The 17,364-nt window shown below is 43.0% G+C and overlaps 1 protein-coding gene across 4 annotated transcripts in view; it reads right to left on the bottom strand.

The window, feature by feature from the left end:
• Positions 1-17,364, bottom strand: part of lrrc8c (leucine rich repeat containing 8 VRAC subunit C) — a 138,334-nt gene that overhangs the window by 86,922 nt on the left and 34,048 nt on the right. For 2 of the 4 annotated variants that reach the window (XM_043698739.2, XM_043698741.2), the window contains one exon: positions 9,762-15,534. In XM_043698739.2, coding sequence (XP_043554674.1) covers positions 13,243-15,534 — 2,292 coding nt within the window. In that variant the 3' untranslated portion in view covers positions 9,762-13,242. Of the gene's footprint in view, positions 1-3,062; positions 3,188-9,761; positions 15,535-17,364 lie in introns of those variants that run through there. The other 2 variants (XR_015758105.1, XR_015758106.1) reach the window with 2 other exon arrangements.

Raw genomic sequence — 17,364 nt, 5'->3', positions numbered from 1 at the left:
GCCCTCATCAATCTTCCTTGTCATTTCCTCAAAAGAATCCTCAATCAGGTTTGTGAGACATGATCGTACCTAGTCAAAACCATACTGCTTATTGCTAGTAAGTCTATATTTTTCCAAATGTGAGTAAATCTTGCCCCAAGAACCTTGTCTAATAATCTCCCCACCACTGACGTAAGGCTCACTGGCCTGTAATTTCCTGGATTATATCTCTTGCCTTTCGGAAACAAAGGAACAACATTGGCCATTCTCCAGTCCTTTGGGACCTCTCCTGTGACTAAAGATGATATAAAGATGCTGTGGTTCTGTTCGCTGAGCTGGAAGTTTTTGTTGCAAACGTTTCATCCCCTGTCTAGGTGACATCCTCAGTGCTTGGGAGCCTCCTGTGAAACGCTTCTGTGGTGTTTCCTCCGGCATTTATAGTGGCCTGTCCCTGCCGCTTCCGGTTGTCAGTTTCAGCTGTCCGCTGTAGTGGCCGGTATATTGGGTCCAGGTCGATGTGTTTGTTGATGGAGTTTGTGGATGAGTGCCATGCTTCTAGGAATTCCCTGGCTGTTCTTTGTTTGGCTTGCCCTATAATGGTAGTGTTGTCCCAGTCAAATTCATGCAGACAATATCCAGCTCGGCGAACAGAACCACAGCAATGAGCACCCGAGCTACAAATCTTCTCACAAACTTTGAATGATATAAAGATTTTGTACAAGAAATTTCCTCCCTTGCCTTTCCCTTTGAAAAAAACCACTCAACACTTTTTTTATATCGACACGCCCTAGAATATCAAAAGGCTCCTCTCGAGACTCTGTCCACCATGTCTTTCTTTTTTGATGAATACTGAAGCAAAGTACTAGTTAAGAGTCTCACCACTTTGTCCGGCTCCATGCATAAATTCCCTATTCATCAAAATCAAACTGGGCTCATACATCATCCCACATCCAGCCAGCACTCCAAATATAATTTGTTAGCAAATGTAATGTAAAGATAAGTGTAAAATAAATAAATGCATGTTGCATTTATTTATTACAGCATCAAATAGCTGTGGTTATTTTATGGTTTCACTATGCCTTCCTCTGATATCTAATACAAGTGTGATGCAGAAGGTCCCATGTTATGGACTTCTTCTAAAGGTAAGGGGAAAGTTTAGCCTGGTGCTCCAGTATACAGTTATTTGCTGTTCACTTTGCATACAGTTGGACAACGCTACAAACGAGAATGATCAAGACATGAATCGGCAATAATATTTCAACAAATTGTATTCTTTTTCCGTCAGTTTAATTTCCTCTTTACATGTACGAAATATTTTTGACAAATTAAAATAGTTTTAGGGTTTTATTGGAGTAACTCCCAGAAGGAATGGACTTGTCCAATAAGTACTGTCTGAATCAATATTAACAACACCTTGTGCAGAGCATAACATTACGTGCCCCAGCACACAGAAAATTCTGTACATTTCGATTAAAAACCAAGTACCAATGCAAGTGAAATTATTGCACAGTTGATAATTGAACACAGTCACAGCTCTCAAACATTGTACAACTTGTTGCATTAAACGAGCCACCTGCGATATATATTTTAAGCAGTTATTTGTATCACAAACAGTTACATTAGAGCTGTCATAGTCTGGGGCATGTTATTGTGCTTCTTTCAGTAGCTACTGTGACTTAAATCCTGCAGTATATGGATGGTTCGTTTCTCAAAACACAGGAAGCTGCATAGTGTAGAATTCTTTCATAGAAATAGTACTAATTTTGGCAGACAATTGCACGAGGTTCAATTTAAAACTCTTTTTCACAATAATAAACTATCTTACAGAGTATTGATAACTGAGTAACAGCTGTCTGAAAAGGTTGTAAAAACTGCATTAAATAAGCAAATACATTCTTCATAAATAGGGACTATTAAGGTTCATTTATCTTTATACAGCTTTGAATACGCAGATAGATACTATAAGAGTCCATTCAAATAACTGTTAGAGCTGCGTTAAAACATAATCATGTGTGATATTCCTATTCAATATTTAATTTACAAATACAAACATTCACAACTGACATAATCAGCCTTATCATAGTGTACTGTCATATCCATATGATACAATAGTTACAGTGTGATAAAAACCAACATTAAAAAAATAAAAAGGCAATTTTGTTCTAAAATCAGTAGTGGACACTCAGACATGACATAAAAAGATGTTGAATGAATAAAATAATGACTTTGGATTTTATAGTGTTCTTCCTTGTTTAAAGATAATTTGGGTTTTCAGGCAAAAAAAAAGTACACAAACCCTTCAAGCCTATTATCAAGGATACAAGAAACCACAAATAATTACTGTTTTGTTTGCCATAATGAATAAGTGCATAAGTGAGTGACGATTATATTTTGAACACAAGGTGGCCCTCCTGCAGTTGAATTGGTAGTCGATCCAATTCACATTACAGGAATGACTCAGAGAGCAGTGCGTTGGTCGCATGTCAACAGTTCCACCAGAACTGCTGAACGAGATCTCAGTGATATGGAGAAAGCATGTTTCTTTCGAAGCATATCCAGGCCAAGCATAGCATTGGCACAAAGTGACTTTGTTATGTAAATGACTAAACCTGTGAAACTGTGCTGCAAAGCTCCGAGCTAACTCAGGAGAAAAACAAGTGGCACCCCAGTCTCTAGGAGGTCTCACTTTGTTTCATGCCAATCATAAATAAGCCCTTAAAAGAAATTCAGTGTATTATTATTGTCAGATGTGCTTAAGGAACAAATCTGTTCAGCCACACAAGTAGTGATTTCAAGGCTTTTAACTAATGGCAATACAAGGAAGCTAAACAAAATCTAATTGGCCCATGTAGGTCATGCAAACACATGTCTTAACTTATAAAACCAGTAGCTTATCATGGAATGACTTTCTTCAAGTATCTTAATGAACAACTTCAAACACATAGTGACTGTTCTGTCAATCAACTCTAATGTTCTTTGGTTGAACTATTCAAAATATATTATTTGTTTTAAAGAAGATTTCAAACAGAACAATTCACAGACTTAATATTTTGACTTGTTAATTCCAGTTTATTAAAATTTTTTTAAAATATGCTGATTACAAAAGATAATGCACACTTTTTTTTGAAGCAAAAGTAAAAGGCAGCATCAGTGATAAAGTGCAGAAACCTCTCTTGATAGAATTGGCGCAGAGCTTGACAAGCAGCATCTGGGTGAAAAGACAGTAACAAGATCAAACCAAAGCCAACACTAATGCAATCCTCAATCTCATTAGGCCTGCTTGCTCTGGACGGGTCAGAGTGGGAGAACAGAGGGTACTGTCAACAGGGCATACTATCCTAACCCACACAAGGCTTCTAACTACAGAGTTGAAACTTTATTGCTGGAACAGCACAGCAGGTCAGGCAGCATCCAGGGAACAGGAGATTCGACGTTTCGGGCACAGGCCCTTCTTCAGGAATGAGCAGAGAGTGTTCAGCAGGAGAAGATAAAAGGTAGGGAGGAGGGACTTGGAGGAGGGGAGTTGGAAATGTGATAGGTGGAAAGAGGTCAAGGTGAGGGTGATAGGTCGGAGTAGGGTGGAGGCGGAGAGGTCAAGAAGAAGACTGCAGGTCAGGAAGGCGGTGCCGGGCTGGAAGGATCCGGCTGAGACAAGGTGGGGGGAGGGGGGATGAAGAAACTGGTGAAGTCCAAGTTCATCCCCTGCGGTTGGAGGGTTCCCAGTCGGAAGATAAGACGCTCCTCCTCCGACCGTCGGGTTGTTGTGGTTTGGTGGTGGATGAGTCCAATGACCTGCATATCCTCGGTGGAGTGGGAGGGGGAGTTGAAATGCTGTGCCACAGGTTGGTTGGGTTGGTTCGTCCGGGTGGCCCAGAGGTGCTCCCTGAATCGCTCCGCAAGTAGGCGGCCTGTCTCCCCAATATAGAGGAGGCCACACCGGCTGCAGCGGATGCAGTAGATGATGTGGGTGGAGGTGCAGGTGAATCTGTGGCGGATATGGAAGTTTCCCTTGGGGCCTTGGAGAGAAGTGAGGGGGGAGGTGTGGGCGCAAGTGTTGCACCTCCTGCGGTTGCAAGGGAAGGTGCCGGGAGTGGTGGTTGGGTCGGTGGGGGGTGTGGATCTGACAAGGGAGTCGCGGAGGGAGTGGTCTCTACGGAAAGCTGATAGGGGAGGGGAGGGAAATATATCCTTGGTGCTGGGGTCTGTTTGGAGGTGGCGGAAGTGACGGCGGATGATGCGCTGTACATGGAGATTGGTGGGGTGGTAGGTGAGGACCAGTGGGGTTCTGTCCTGGTGGCGGTTGGAGGGGCGGGGCTCAAGGGCGGAGGAGCGGGAAGTGGAGGAGATGCGGTGGAGGGCACCGTCGACCACGTCGGGGGGGAAATTGCGGTCCTTGAAGAAGGAGGCCATCTGTGTTGTACGTATTTTGAACTGGGAAGGGCCTGTGCCCTGATCCTGATCCTGAAGAAGGGCCTGTGCCCGAAACGTCGAATCTCCTGTTCCCTGGATGCTGCCTGACCTGCTGTGCTGTTCCAGCAATAAAGTTTCAACTTTGATCTCCAGCATCTGCAGACCTCACTTTCTCTTCTAACTACAGAACCCACCTCACACTCCTAGAGGGGCAAGAGAAACAGGTCCATTGAAAACAAACCCCAAATTCTCCTCTAACTTACAACCATTTTGTCTCAGACATAGATCGCCATTCACTTATCTTCACTGGGTCAAAGGCCTGGAACTTTCTGCCCAGCAGTACGGTGACAGCGCCTTCAGCTGGAGAGCTGACCTTTACACAAGGTGAGACTGATGTTAACCAGCTTGTCCCACAGCTATTTATAGCTATTGGGCCCTTTATTGGCTGGAGGTGGGACGGCTGACCCATTGGAGGGAAAGTCCCACCTCCAGAAGTTGCTGGCCAGTCAAATCTCTGGCACCATCGGGATCAGAGGGACTGGGATGGGGGAGAAATGGACTATTTTCTAAATGAGGAGAAAATTCAAAAATCTGAAGTGCAAAGGGACTTGGGAGTATCCTAGTCTAGGATTCTCTGAAGGTAAACATGCAGGTTGAATCAGTAGTTAGGAAGGCAAATAAAATGTTGTCAATCATCTCAAAAGGACTAGAATATAAAGGCAGGGATGTATTTCTGAGGCTTTGTAAGGCTCTGGTCAGACCACATTTCAAGTATTGTGAGCAATTTTGGGCCCCATATCTCAGGAAAGATGTACTGGCCTTGGGGCGAGTCCAGAGGAGGTTCATGAGAATGATCCCAGGAATGAAAGGCTTAACAAATGAAAAACATTTGAAGACACTGGGACTACACTCGATGGAGTTTTGAAGGATGAGGGAGGATCTGACTGAAACTCACAGAATACTCAACAGCCTGGACAGAGTGGATGTTGGGAAGATGTTTCCATTGGCAGGACCCGAGGGCACCTGCGTAAAGGGAAGACCTTTTAGAATGGAGATAAGGAAAAACTTCTTCAGCCAGAGAGTGGTGGCTCTGTGGAATTCACTGACGGCTGTAGAGGCGAGGTCACTGAGTATATTTAAAACCGAGATAGATAAGTTCTTGATTGTCAAGTGAATCCAAGGTTACAGGGAGAAAGTGGGAAAATGGGGTTGAAAAATCTATCAGCCATGATTGAACGATGGAGCAGACTCGATCAACTGAAAGGCCTAATTTCTGCTCCTATGGTCTTATGGTCTAAATGCAACCCCACAGAATACAGCTGTGAACCACTTTCTCACGGGTAACTAGGAAGATCATTTGAATTAAGAATGCAATTACAGGTTGTTCTACTCTAATGCAACAGTTGTGTTCCTCTGCAACCTCGCACTATAGAAAATCATGCTATGGAAAACCGTTATAGAAGTTGCGCTGTAGAAGTTCATGCTATGGAAAATGCACTATATCCATTCAGCAGAAATTTTGTGTTATGCAAACAGCATCCACAATTCAGCAATCGCGTTTATAGTCAATTTGTGTGACAAAACACGTTATGCCAGAATGACATGTAGGCTGTTGAGCCCCTTGAGCCTGTTCCACCATTCAGTAGGATCATGGCTGATCCGGACGGCTAATAAGTGCAGGCTCTGCCAATGATGCCTGCATCCCAAAACTCATTTCTGATGTGACGAAACCTGTGTCATTGGCATCCGTAGTATAAGAAGCTCATCTGGATTCATGACCATCAGGTCTTCCTCAATCAACATCGTCAAAATAGATTATCCTGCTATTAATCTCAGAACCTGGTGCAATATTGCCTGGATAAGAACAATCAGGAAGATTAAAGGTAATGTGATTCCACACATTTTGGGCAGGTACAAGTATTTCCTCCATCCGTGTTGTTGCTGAGCAACCACAAACATTTGCCACAGAACTGGGCCAATGAAACCCTCAAGAAGTCTCAAGAAGGGAATAAGTATAAGAAAATTTGTAAGGCGAAACCGGGGATCGACAGACCTGCGAATCTGACTTCGGTTGTGGCTAAATTGTTGGAGGTGATTTTAAAAGTTAGAATCTATGGATATTTAGAGAGGCAAAAAATTGTTTTGGGGTAGTCAGCGAGGAAAATCATAATTGAGTTTTTTGAGTAATTTATGAAAAATATTGATGAGGTCAGAGTGATAGACGCTTTTTACTCGGACTTCAGTAAAGCCTTCGAAAAGGTTCCGCGTGGTAGACTAATTAGTAAAGTTAGGTCACATGGGATTTAGGGTTGAGTTTGCCAATTGGATACATAATTGGCTTAATAACAGACCAGACAGCGCGGCGGTGGAGGGTTGCTTTTCGGACTGGAGGCCTGTGACCAGCGGTGTTCCTCAAGGGTCGGTTCTGGGTCCTCTTTTATTGTTATTCATATAAATGATTTGGATGAGAATATAGAAGGCATGATTATTAACTTTGCAGATGAAACCAAAATTAGTGGCAATAGTAGACAGTGAAGAACATTTTCTAAGATTACAAAGGGTCCTTGATCAAATGGGTCAATGAGCAGAAAAATGGTAGATGGAGTTCAACTTGGACAAATGTGAGGTATTGCATTTTGGTACAACAAACAAGGGTAGGGCTTATACAATTAATGGTAGGGCCTTGGGTAGTGTTGTAGAACAGAGGGACCTAGAGATTCAGGTACATAATTCTTTGAAATCTGCATCACATGTAGACAGGGTGGTTAAAAAGGTATTTAGCACACTTGCCTTCATTGCTTAGTCCTTGAGTATAGGAGTTGGGAAGTCATGTTGAGGTTGTACAGGACATTAGTGAGGCCTCTTCTGGAATACTGTGTCAGTTCTAGTCCCCCTGTTATAGGAAGGATATTATTAAGCTGGAGAGGGTTCAGAAGAGATTTACCAGGATGTTGCTGGGTATGGAAGGCTTGAATTATAAAGAAAGGCTGGATAGGCTGGGACTTTTCTCACTGGAGCGTAGGAGGTTGAGAGGCGATCTGATAGAAGTTTATAAAATACTGAGTTTATAAAATACTGAGAGTTCATGGATGTTATCTTTCCGTAGGATGGGAGATTTCAAGACTAGGGAGCGCATTGTTAAGGTGAGCGGAGAGAGATTTTAAAAAGACATGAGGGGCAATTTTTTTACACAGAGGGTGGTTTTGTGTGAAATGAACTCCCTGAGGAAGTGGTGGATGTGGGTACAGTTACAACGTTTAAAGGATGTTTGGATAAGTACATGAATAGGAAACTGGTTTGGAGGGATATGGGTCAGGAGCAAGCACGTGGGACTAGTTTAGTTTGGGATTATGGTCGGCATGGAATGGTTGGACCGAAGGGTCTGTTTCAATGCTGTGTGACTGTATAACTGAAGGAATACTGGCTCTCCCAAAATTATCTCTTTGGGCTGACTACGCCTTTTGTTTTTTTATTATTTTTCAGCATCCTTAGTATAAACAAAAATAAAATCAGAATTAGCTTTGCTCCATTAGTTTCAATAGGAACAGAACCCTGGTATAAGAACTAGAGGGGAAGGTGAGGAGGCCGTTTTCTCCTACACAGCGAGTTGTCATGGCACCCTAGACTGATGGAAGCAGATTCCAGAGTAGCCTTCAAAAGGGAAATGGATGTTCCTACAGAAAAAAGCAAGGGAATGAGATTCATGGAGTGGGTCAGTCAATGAGCTGGCACAGACACGTGAGGCCAAATGGCCATCTTCCAAGTGTTCAATAGTTTCTGCATCACACATAATCATTATACAATGCAACTTCCATAGATGGGAAGCAAAGCTAAATCAATTGGTCCTTTCAGATAACATGGGGTTTTCTTCAAAACAAAGATGTGAATCACCTCTCTGAACTCCTAACACGCTACCATAACAGAAACAAAATTCAATTTCATGAGTTAACACTTCCATAACAATAATGCATAGAATAATATCCCAAAAGGATATTAATGGTTTATATACTTACAACACAACAATTACTTTAATCGGCTGTACTCTCTTAGCTAAAGTCACAAGTCACGTGATACCAGCTAATCATCTAACAGGTTTATTTGAAATTACAAGTTTTCGGAGCGCTGCTCCTTCGTCAGGTGAAGTCAAGACTTTGAAGGGGCATCTCTTTTGGTTGGAAGTTGAAACATTTTGGAATTTGGCCACAGCTTGAAACCCCAGTTGGTGTTATGCTGAAGCACACTGATCTGCCAGTGCTCCACCTGCACAAGTGGGAGGCATCACATCTGCAAGTTTCTGGTCATCTGCTCATTATCACATTGCTAGTTTGGGACTGCTGTTGACTGTAAAGAGCTTTGGCTTGTTCTGAGTTTCTGAAAGCTTGAAAATTTGCATTAATATATCACCTTTAACATAATCAGACAATGAAGTAATATTTGAGACCTAGCCACATAAGGTAGCATTAGGGCAGTTGGACAAGTGCTTGGTCCAAGAGGTACCCTTTGAACATAGAACATAGAAGAACATAGAAGAATACAGCACAGTACAGGCCCTTGGGCCCTCGATGTTGCGCCGATCCAAGCCGACCTAAACTACACTAACCCACTATCCTCCATATACCTATCCAATGCCCTCTTAAATGCCCATAAAGAGGGAGAGTCCACCACTGTTACTGGCAGGGCATTCCATGAACTAACGACTCGCTGAGTGAAGAACCTACCCCTAACATCAGTCCTATATCTACCCCCCCTTAATTTAAAGCTATGCCCCCTTGTAATACCCGACTCAATACGCGGGAAAAGGTTCATACTGTCGACCCTATCTAACCCCCTAATCATCTTGTACACCTCAATCAAGTCACCCCTAAGCCTTCTTTTCTCTAGTGAAAACAGCCCCAAGTGCCTCAGTCTTTCCTCATACGATTTTCCTTCCATACCAGGCAACATCCTGGTAAACCTCCTCTGCACCCGTTCCAATGCCTCCACATCCTTCCTATAGTATGGCGACCAAAACTGCACACAATATTCCAGATGCGGCCGTACCAGAGTCTTATACAACTGCATCATGACCTCAGGACTCCGGAACTCAATTCCTCTACCAATAAAAGCCAGTACGCCATATGCCTTCCTCACCGCACTATTTACCTGGGTGGCAACTTTCAGAGATCTGTGTACATGGACACCAAGATCCCTCTGCTCATCCACACTACCAAGTATCCGACCATTAGCCCAGTACCCCATCTTTTTGTTATTCTTCCCAAAGTGAATCACCTCACACTTAGCTACATTGAATTCCATCTGCCACCTTTCTGCCCAGCTCTGCAGCTTCTCTATATCCTGCTGTAACCTGCCACATGCTTCCTCACTGTCAACAACTCCTCCGACTTTCGTATCATAAATATTTAAAAGGAGAAATGGGAGATAGAATGAGGGAAGAGGTTGAGAAGGTAAATTCCAAAAGTTAGAATTGAGCCAGCTAAAGGCATAGCCATTAGTAGTAAAGCAAGTAAAACTAGAAATTGGAAAAGTACAAGTCTGACAGGGAGTTGTAGAGCTGGAAGAAATTCCAGACATGAAGGAGAGAGGTGGGCATGGAGGGAGTTGAAAACAAACATGGGAATTTTAAACTAAAGGCGTTCATTAACTGGGAGCCAACCTAACAAAATGAACTGGATTTGGTGTGAATATGGACACATAAACAGAGCTTTGGATGACATCAAATGCAAGACTTTCTTTCTTTCTCAACTAGGTTGTCAGAGAGTTGACATGAGAAACAGAAGAACATATGCCTCCACAAGGACAGAGAATATTCAAAAGACAAGTGAAAGTACGATGATCTCATACAATAACTAGTAACTGATGATGGAGTGACATCTGTACAGATTGGCCAGCGGCTATCAGCTTAAGCTGAATGATGGTTACTTGGCACAAGGTGCAGTGAGGAGTCTAAAACTGAAGAACAGGGCAGATAATAAGATTTGTGTGTTAAAGACCAGGTAAATTCTTGGCATTGTTGGAAAAACAGACCTAAACACGAGATTCTTCTCCTGCCTTGGCTAATCCTGTTGCACACAGCTTCTGAGCAAGATTGTACAAGTTGTGGCTTCCTGCTTCTAAGATTTCAAGCATAAAAGATGAAGGATTATATTTGCTTTTAATTCCAGGGATTGTGAAGCAAAGTGTAAAATGAAAGCCCTCTACTTTTAGCTGTGCACTTTTAACCCAGAGCCAGCAGTCACTGTCTGAGGATACAGTTAGGAGGGCATCGAGGACTGAAATGAGGAAAATGTCTTCACCCAGAGAGCAGTGAATCTACAGAAACCTCTGACACAAAAAGTGTTTGAGGCCAAAACACTGAAGTTTTCAAGAAGGAGTTAGATCGTAAGGCTGAAGAGATCAATGATATGGGGAGAAAGCAATAACAGGGGTCTGAGTTAGATGATGAGCCATGATCATATTGAATGATGGAGCAGACTCGAAGGGCTGAATGGCCTACTCCTGCTCCTATTGTCTATGTTTCTATAAGTAGCTTTGAACGTTTTTCTTTGCACTTTTCTTTCATTTGTTTTCATTTAGATACAAAAGTAATTCTATTTGTGGTAAATTAACTTTGAACAAAACAGTCAAGCATTAAACTCTGTGTACAATCTCCCGTTGTATAAAGTTTGGAATGTTGTTTGTCTAAAGCGTGGACCAGAAAAAGATCCATTGGTCCTTTCATCAAAATCAACTGCCACATCACCCTTTCAACATTTAACTCCTGAATAATGACTTTATGATATGACTAATGTGTAAATGTTGAGGAAGGAAGCTTTAAAATTTCCCCTTGACAATTAAGACAACAAAACTCAATTATCCTTTAATGCCATAATATTCCTGTTAAGTGATTTTCATTTCACATTGACGCAGGAGCTGCATAATAAGTTGGCATTAGCTTAGCTCTCTGACCCAATGGTCAAACCCATCAGCAGTGTTTGTGTGTACTCTCTGCAGTTGAACCAGTGGCTAAGTACTACTTTGGGTTGGACATGAAGGTGCCTTTGCTTTGAAGAAAAGTGTCTTTTGGGCAGCCTGCAGTCATTATAAATATTTAGAAAACATTAAAAGGTGCTTTAGCTTTCTACTAGGAATGTGGGAATACAAATATTTTACGGGAAAATTATGATAGAGATGTGATGCAAAATACTGACGACAGGAAGGCAGGCTTTGTGGATAGAAAGTGCGTGCAAATGTAGGTTGTTGTTGATACACTTGGTTTGGAAACCAGAGTTAATCCTTAGTTAATTCAGTGTAAAGACTGACTGTCACACATTCTACACTAACATCCTGGTTTGCAATTTATGATTTAGTTTTATGATTTTCTTTATGATTTAGTTTGAGTAATCTCAGATTGGCAGGCTCACATTTTGATAGTTACATTCCAAATGGCCCTCTCCCACAAATAAGATAATTAATTATATTGTACATCTTATATGCATATATCGATCTAGGTACATGGGGATGTTTAGTGCTTTTTAAGATATTTTGCATAAAAAAATAACTTTGACCAGGGTGAGGCCATATACTTTGAACTCCTGTCATAAATCCTCCTAATTACGTATTTGACTACATCATACTGATCCTATCATGCTCTGCCAGCCTACATATAATTGTTAAAAAGAAATTTTCTATGTAATGTATTGAACATTTCTTATTTACCAACACTTCTCCGCAGCAGTTTGGTCTCTTGTGCTCTGCAGTCTCATAGCCACTATACTGAGATGCTATAACACGGTTATAGTCATCCATTGCCCCATACACTATACAGATGCAGATCAATCTGACAAGATTTTGCATCAGCGTACCTCAGTTTCCAGCTCCTATGTTTAGCATTAATTCCTCTGCAGCCTCCATTTAACAAGTGGCTTCTAGTTTCCTGATGAAGGGCTGTTGCCCGAAACGTCGATTTCCCTGCTCCTCGGATCCTGCCTGACCTGCTGTGCTTTTCCAGCACCACTCTGATCTAAACTCTGGTTTCCAGCATCTGCAGTCCTCACCTTTGCCTAAGTGGCATCTAGTCCCCACACAGCCTGTAACCCTCCAGTGTCCCGTCAGCAAGTACGAGCTCACATTGGGTTACAACTGAACCATAATGACAACCCCTTTGTTTTTAGTGCAAAATCCTATTTTCCCTGCTAGTACATTGCAGTGAAAAACTGATAAGCAATGAATATTTGAATCAGTTGGCTGATATCTTTTCAGTGTTTTAGTGGCATGATACACTAGCCTGCACAGCAGTTTTGGGCATTAACACCCTATAAAAGGCACATTTCACTTCTTTTCATTAAATAAATAAATTTGGGAGAAATCGCCGTCTCGTCTCACCACAGACTTCTGATTTTATATATTAAATATCTCTTCTTCTTAAAAAAAAAGGCTGGTCACAAGTTCACAGACAGATATTTCTGTCAGTCATATCCACACTGATAACTTCCTTTCAGTGTGGGAAGGCAATGGTCTGCTCTGGTCAGGTTTCTCTGGCATGAAGCCAGAAGTTTTATAATGCACTAAAATCCATCGCTTAAAATTTGTTAATGACAACAGAGGTGAGCCGCAAATTATTCAATCTTCACCGATTCCATCAGATGTTTCACACAGCGCAGCTAAAAGGAACATGATGGATTATAAAATACAAGATTAATGTAAAAATGTTGGCAGTGACTCTCTCTCTCTCTCAAGTTATACAACTTAAAAGGAAAATAAGCAAAACAAAAGACCACAACTAGCTCACGACAGACTCACCCATCAAGGGTCACGTGATTCTAAAAGTGGTGACAATATGGCTGACATTTAGACTGTCCCTTTTGACCCCACATTCTACTCCGTCTTCATTTGTTCCCTGATGTCGGATGGCAACACATCAAACAAGGCGTCCTCCACCAATAGACCGCTTCGCTTCAGTGCCCGGCACGCGCCCAGCTCTGCAGGCAACCCCTCAAAATGGTTCCCCTTCAGCTCCAGCAGCGTGAGGTGCGCCAAGTTGCCGATCTTTGGGGACAGGACGGACAGGTTGTTCTTGCCAATTCTCAGTGCCTTCAGCTTCTTGCAGAAGTACAGCTCATCGGGCAGGCTCTCCACCTTATTGCCGGTGATGGTGAACTCCTGCAGGTTCTGGAGGACGCCTATCTCTGGCGGAATGAACCGGATATCGTTGTATCCCAGGTCCAAGGACCTCAGCTTGTTGCACAGGAAAAGATGCGAGGGCAGAACCTCGATCTTGTTGTGGTTGAAGTAGAGACGCTCCAAGCTCGAGAGCTTCTTGATGTGCTCTGGGATGTACATGATGCTGTTGTGCCACATCTTGAGGCAGGTGAGCTTGCGGCAATGCTGAAAACTGATGATTTCCTCGACGGATTTCAGATTGTTTTCTTTCAAGTCCAGCTCCTGAAGATTAATCAGGCTGAAGACAGCGTGGGGTATTCGCTCCAGGTCACAGTGGATGAGTTCCAGCTCAGTTAGGTTCACCATTTTCTTCAAGCTGTTGAGCATCACCAGTTTGGTGCCATCATTTTGAATGCGCAGTGTTTGAAGGTGACTGGAAGTTTCAACGATTGTGGGTGGGATTTTGGTCAAGTTGCTTTTAATGCAAAGGACCTTGAGGCTTTTGAGTTCCCGCAAGGACTCCAGGGTGATGTTCTTGGAGAGGTCAGGGCTCAAAGAGCCTTGAAGGTGCAACTCTTCCAAACTTTTCAGCCCATACATCCAGTGTGGGAGCTCACGGATGTCGTCAAACTTGACACGGAAGACCTTAAGGTTTTCCTTCAGGAATGCCAGGGCGGCGCTGTGGATCTTGACTGAGCACTGGTACAGGGAGAGCTCCTGAAGGTCCACCAGCTGCACAATGGTGGCTGGGATGGTGACATTGTTGATGATCTCCAGCTTAAGAGACTGCAACTCAGTCAGTTCGAACACTGTGTCTGGCAGCCCCGACAGCATGAAAAGCTGTAACTCCAGCCGGTTCTCAGCATTGGTCTGCAGCCGCTGCCGGAGTTTATCCGGGGTCCACTCATTGTTTAGGTTCAGCTGCTTCAGTTTGTTCTCACTGACCTCGGACAGGAAGACCGCAAACCTCTTGGAGTACAGCGGGTCGTACTGGTCTATCAGGTGCAGCATGAAGGCAAAGTCATTCTTCACATCTGGGATGTCGTCGATCCCAGTCTCTTGGCGGACATACTCAAAGGAATATTCCTTAAGAGATCGGTAAAAGAGCCAGTACAGTGTGTATAGGCAGGTGAGGCCGTAGACACTGACAAAACACAGATAGCAAATGGACAACTTGGAGAACAGGTGGGCCATGGTGTGATTGCAGGAAAACTTACAGTAGCCGGTCATCTCCTGGATGTTGACCTCGCAATCCACAGTGAAGTTGACTTTAGAGACCAGGATGCTGTTATATGCAACGATGAAGATGAACTTAATGACTTTAATGATGGTCTGACGGACATACATGGAATACAGAAGGTCTCCTTCCTCCACGTGAAGTCGGAATTTTTTGACTTTTTCAAACAGTGCCTTTGCTTGCTCACCTTCCTTCTTGTCTAGGGCACTGACCGTTGGCTTCTCCACCACTATCTTCTCGGGAATGGAGCGCAAGGACTGCGTTTTCACCAGGTTGCCTTCAGTGTTGGGCAGCCCCGGTGCCACTCGGACCTGGTGACTCTTCTGGCTGCTCTTACTGTCCTTCTCCTCGGGATTTTCGCCGGACACCTCGGACAGGGCGCGGGTGGTCCACAGCGAGTCAAAGCACTTGCCCAGGATCGAGATGAAGTGCTCGATCTTCGAGCTGGAGCCAGGGAATTTGAACCAGAAGTTGCTGCACAGCATGAAGATCAGAGTGTGTATCAGGACGAGATAGGGAAAATACTTGGCATACCAATGCAGGGCACGCTCATAGCACATTTGGTTTATAAAGCTGTACTGCTGAAGATCAAGGTTTGTTTTCAGTCCTTTCATTTCAATTGAAGTGTGAGAGGCTGGGCGTGATAGTGGCAGCATTGCTGGTGTTACAAACTGACCTGAGGAAATGTTGACCAAGGTTTGATTTTGAACAGGGTGAAGATTGTGGGGTGAGATACGCTTTGGGAGGCAAATGATCTTGTCTTGCATGACCTGGGAGAGAGACAGGTAAAGAGAAACACACCATTAGAAGGTATAACCTGTGAGCAAGTTTAAATAGAATGTTTATCAATGAATCATATAATCACAGCGATTATTGCACAAAAAGAGGTCACTCAGTCTCAAGGCTGATCTCAGCTTTTCACTCAGTTACATGCAGTCACCACAGACTATAAAAACATTAACATGGATTTGCATGCAATGAAGAATTAACTTCCGTTTACAAAAAAAAAATCACAATGTGCCTTCCAGCCAAATAACTACTTTTGAAGCACTGTAGCATACATACACAGGAATTAGATGTAACCGTTGACCATTCGGCCCTTCAGATCTGCTCTGGCATTTGACTGCTCATCTGATTGTACACCCAACTTTACTCTCCTAGCCACGTGCTACAACCTGTGGGACTCCCTTGTCAATCCTGAATCTAACCCAGCCTCAACCAGGTTTAATGGGCCCTCCTCCACTATGCTGTGAGGAAGGGAATTACACAGAGAGCTGTCTGAGAGGAAAAAGAAGTACAATTTGCAAAAAGGAAGATCTCACAAAGACACAAATTAGATTCCCTACAGTGTGGAAACAAGCTATTCATTTGGCCCAACAAGGCCACACTGACCCTCCAAAGAGTAACCCACCCAGACCCTTTCCCCTGACTAATGCACCTAACACTATAGGCAATTTAGCACAGCCAATTCACCTGACCTGCACATCTTTGGATTGTGGAAGGAAACCCACACAGACACAGGGAGAATGTGCAAACTCCACACAAGACAGTCGCCTGATGCTGGAATCAAACCCAGAACCCTGGTGCTGTGAGGCAGCAGTGCTAACCACTGAGCCACCGTGCCGCCCTTGACAAATGACAACAAAACATCCCTGCTGTTTTTGTGATAGTGACTGAGGGTTAAGTTTGGTCAGCATATAGAATTACATTGAATAAAAAAGTCCAGAAACAAGCCATTCAGCGCAATCAGTCCATGCAAGCTACACAGGATCTTCCTCCAGCTACCTCATTTTGATCAAAAGTACTTGGAGTCAAGGAGTCATATTGGGCAGAACAGGGCCTCTAACTCATAGGGTCTATTCTAACCAATCCTACATTAATCCCATTTCCCAGCACTTGGCCCATAGCCTTCATGTTCAAATGCTTACCCACATACTTATTAAAGGTACCTTCCCAAGCAATGCATTCCAGATTCCCAACACCCTCTTTTTCTCAAATCCAAATCAAACCTTGTGCCTTATAATTATGCCTCCTCGTTACTGACCCTTCATTAAAGGGGAACACTGCTTTCTATTCAAGTAGGCTCTTATTGATAGAGACTGTATTCTTGTGATATGTCCTGATGAGTGCAGAATGAAAAACATGTGTCTTTTTTCATTAACTCTCAAGTTCTGTACTGCCAACAGCTGTAATTATCTGGTGGATTCTCTAAAAACACATAATCTATTTTGCATTTTTATTACGAGGGATAACATAAGCATTGCCATGTTAGGTGGATATCCTGTTAGAGGGAAAATCCTACAACTGCTTGTACAGCTGGAATAGGTATAACCATGTAGATCTATTATGATTTTCATCTTTACTGTACTGCCTCTACATCCTTTAAATGAAGTGATGATCAGCACTGTACCCAGTGCTCCAACTGTTTGGCTATTCAAAGTTTGATCTTTCAAATGTATCTCACGAGAAAATAATCCATATGCTTGCTTTGCTCCATTAAGATGATTACTGGAGAGTGTGTCAGGAACAGCACTAGGCGTACCTCAAACTGATGTATCGAACTGCTGAAACTACAGCACAGAACTACTTGCATGTTAAAC

Source organism: Chiloscyllium plagiosum, unplaced genomic scaffold (genome assembly GCF_037043375.1).
Source record: "Chiloscyllium plagiosum isolate Xiang-an unplaced genomic scaffold, Cpla_swu_hap1 HiC_scaffold_9, whole genome shotgun sequence".
NCBI classification, from domain to species: domain Eukaryota; kingdom Metazoa; phylum Chordata; class Chondrichthyes; order Orectolobiformes; family Hemiscylliidae; genus Chiloscyllium; species Chiloscyllium plagiosum.
This window is presented reverse-complemented; position numbering and strand designations above follow the sequence as displayed.